At 48.2% G+C, this 3,694-nt stretch overlaps 1 protein-coding gene across 1 annotated transcript; it reads right to left on the reverse strand.

Moving 5' to 3' along the window:
• Positions 1-578: 578 nt before the first annotated feature.
• fzd2.S (frizzled class receptor 2 S homeolog) lies at positions 579-3,476 on the reverse strand. The gene is given in 1 exon segment (NM_001090360.1): positions 579-3,476. A coding segment is annotated over 1 exon segment (1,656 nt). The 5' UTR covers positions 3,081-3,476; the 3' UTR covers positions 579-1,424.
• Between the last annotated feature and the right edge of the window lie 218 nt (positions 3,477-3,694).

Below are 3,694 nucleotides of genomic sequence, written 5' to 3' on the forward strand. Positions count from 1 at the left end.
ATATGCGATTTGGTTTGGTATTTGGCTGAATCTTTCGCAAAGGGTTATATATATATATATTAGGGATGCACCGAATCCACTATTTTGGATTCGGCCGAACCCCCGAATCCTTCGTGAAAGATTCGGCCGAATACCGAACCAAACCCTAATTTGCATATGCAAATTAGGGGTGGGAAGGGGAAAACATTTTTTTACTTCCTTGTTTTCTGACAAAAATTCACGTGATTTCCCCGCCCCTAATTTGCATATGTAAATTCAGTTCAGCTGGGCAGAAGGATTCGGCCGTATCCGAATCCTGATGAAAAAGGCCGAATCCCGAACCGAATCCTGGATTCGGTGCATCCCTGTATATATAAAATCATGCCTAGAAGGCAATTACCCTTCAGCATCATCTATCCATTTAAAGGCAACTACTACATTGTTCTAGAGAATATTAGGTAAGATAACAAGTATATAAATCTACACTTTAGCATTATCCTTTGAAATGTGCCAAAAGTCCAGCCGTGACCCGGCCAACAATGAAGCCCCTGCCCCCGACCCCGGCCAAACAGGTGTGAAGCATCGAGCTGCTCTGATTGTTCTTAACAAAAAATATTTTTTTTTATTTCAAAGGGGCAAAAATAATAATAATAATAAGATCACATAGAAAAAAACAAAACACAAAGAAACACGTCAACATCATCAACAACCTGACGGGTTTTTAGAGAAGACCCACCAGGACAGGGAAGAGTTGATCTTCAGCAAACAAGGGGTTAATAAGGTATTTCCCCTCTAATACTTTGCATATGTAACCCTTGCATTCCCCAAGTCAATAGTCTGTCCCTAACGTGTTCGGCAACGAGGATTTGCTAAGTCCATGAAAGTTGTGGGTAACCCCAAAGAATTCCAGGGACCCTCCTCCCCAAAGTAGTAAAGCCCATGCTCGACCATCATCTCCCACAAGCAACTCCAGAGTTCTTTGGTTGTCTTCTAAATGAAACCTTCAAGTTCAAGAGGAAATTTCGTACCAATAACACTTTTTTCAGGGTTTAACGTTGAACCAAGTAAAATTAAAGGGCAAGTACAGGCCAAGGACTGCAGGCTATAGGACTTCACTTATACAGAAGGCACTGTTGAATCAAAAAAAAAAAAAAAGTGTAGGGGGGAGGGGAAAAAAAGAGTTTTTGCCTCCCCTCATAGTTTCTCAATTTTCTGCCCCATATTTTAAATAGAAATATATAATTACATTTATGGGGGCAAAAAAAAAACTATTTACAGTTTTTCTCACAAATCCAAAGGGATGTACCTGATGATGGCATTATATAGGGCCTTCCACCCGATGACTATAAAGACTTGCTTGGGATCCCAGGAATATGGGACAGAAAATATGTCACAGTCAGTGGTAGTCCAATGATAAAGGAGCGGGTTGTCCATCATCTCCTGCCTCACACTGTGGTCTCCCCATGTTTGCTGTTGGTGAGCCTTGTGTAGAACTTCCTCCAGGAGTGTAGAGTCTTGCCTGACCAGATCCAGAATCCTGATGTGATGCCAACGATGAGGGTCATGAGATATTTGATCATGTATACAGTAAAATCCGGGGTCATACGTGGGGTATACTGGAGAGGGCAGGGGATGGCCAGGCTCTTGCAATTTTGGCTGACCCAGCTACGCTCCCAGTGCTCTCGAAATGCCTGCTCGTAGAAGTAGCACGCGATAACAATAGTGGCAGGAACTGTGTAGAGGACGCTGAAGACCCCAATGCGCACCATGAGCCTTTCCAGTTTCTCCGTCTTGGTGCCATCGTGTTTCATGATGGTTCTGATCCTGAAGAGAGACACAAAGCCAGCCAAGAGGAAGGAGGTTCCAATGAAGAGGTAGACAAAAAGTGGAGCCAACACAAAACCTCTAAGTGGATCAATATTATTAAGGCCCACAAAGCAAACCCCGCTCAGGAGGTCTCCATCAATTTGACCCATTGCCAGTATGGTGATGGTCTTCACAGCAGGTACAGCCCACGCTGCCAGATGAAAATACTGCGAGTTGGCTTCTATGGCCTCATGCCCCCATTTCATACCAGCGGCCAGAAACCAAGTCAAAGAGAGGATGACCCACCAGATTGAGCTGGCCATACTAAAAAAATAAAGCATCATGAAGAGGATCGTGCAACCTTCCTTCTTAGTCCCCTGTACGACAGTTTTGTAGCCGTCCTCTGAAAAACCTTCATTGCAGACCACCTTGTCGCCCAGTACAAACCCTGCAATGTAGGCCACGGACACCATGGTGTAGCACCCAGACAGGAATATGATGGGCCTTTCTGGATAGCGGAACCTCTGCATGTCCACCAAGTAGGTGGTCACAGTAATGAAGGTGGATGCACAACACAGCACAGACCAGATGAGAATCCAAATGCGGGCGAAGCGGATCTCATCTTGACTGAAAAACATAAAACCATCGCTTTTGGTTGGTTCACATGGAGCAGCACAGTCCTTCTCTCCCAAGAACCTGTAGTTGAGGTAAGAGGGGACCTTCAGCACCCTAGGACAATGAAACGGGTGGTCCAGTGTGGCATAGATGGGTGGCCCAGGAGTGCCATGATGGGGTGGACTGGTGGTTAGAAGAGTAGGACCTCCATCTTCAGAGTGGTTCTGCCCAACACAAATCTGCTCCGCTCCATGACGTGGAAAGTTCTCACACCTTAGTCTTTCAGGCCACTGGAAGCCAAACTTGTTCATGAGGGCCTCACAGCCATGTCTTGCCCGCTCACATATAGATCGGCACGGAGGGATGGCCTGCTCCAGCACCGTGCAAACCGGGGCATACATGGAGCACAGAAAGAACCGCAGCTCAGAACTACACTGGACCTTGACTAGCGGATAGAACTGGTGGACCTCCAGTCCAGCGTCCTCCTGGTTAGTGTGACCCAAGAGGTTGGGCATGATGGTCTGGTTGTAGGCAATGTCTGTGCAGAGAGGGATAGAGATGGGCTGGCAGAAGCCATGTTCTGGCACAGAGATGCCCTTTTCTCCATGGAGTTGCCCAAGGCTGAGGGTGAAGAGGTGATAAATAATCAGAAGAATGGAGGCTCTGGTGACACCCTGCATGGCTACTGAGTCAGTAAAGGGGCGAGTGAGTCAGTAAAGGGGCGAGTGAGTCAGTAAAGGGGCTACTGAGTCAGTGAAGTGGCTGCAGTTCAATTAAACGGCTGGAGTCGCTGCGCATGAGTTGCAGGAGTGAGGTCGGTGCGATAGTGTCGCTGCTGCTGCCAGACAGTCGCTCTCAGACCCGGAACAAGATCCCTCTGGGCTCCAGCTCGTGCTTTTAGCTCCACTCAGTCCAGTTGAGCCGCAGTTTCATTGTCAGGAGGCGCCTGATTGTTCCGCTTCAGTTGGGAAGTTTGTCCCGAGCCGAGTGTTTGTTGTTGGTGGAAGTTGAGCCGAGTCTGTAGGACGAGCCTCTGAGTTGGGTCCAGTCGCTTCCCCCGCGGTTCCGATCACTTTGTCTTTGTGCTCCGCGTCTCTCTCCTCCTTCACTTCTGTCGGTTTCAAGTCCCCTCTGTCCCGGGACATGAGACTTCCCTTCAGCCAAAACTTAGGGGCCGCCTTGAAACCGCCCTCACCCCCCCCCCCTCACAGCTTCCAAAACCCTTCCCAAAATATTCTCTTCTGCCAATCGGGTGACCGCATTTAGCCTGGAGAGGGGGGTCCTGCTCGCCCCT

Source organism: Xenopus laevis, chromosome 9_10S (genome assembly GCF_017654675.1).
Source record: "Xenopus laevis strain J_2021 chromosome 9_10S, Xenopus_laevis_v10.1, whole genome shotgun sequence".
Classification (NCBI taxonomy): Eukaryota; Metazoa; Chordata; class Amphibia; order Anura; family Pipidae; genus Xenopus; species Xenopus laevis.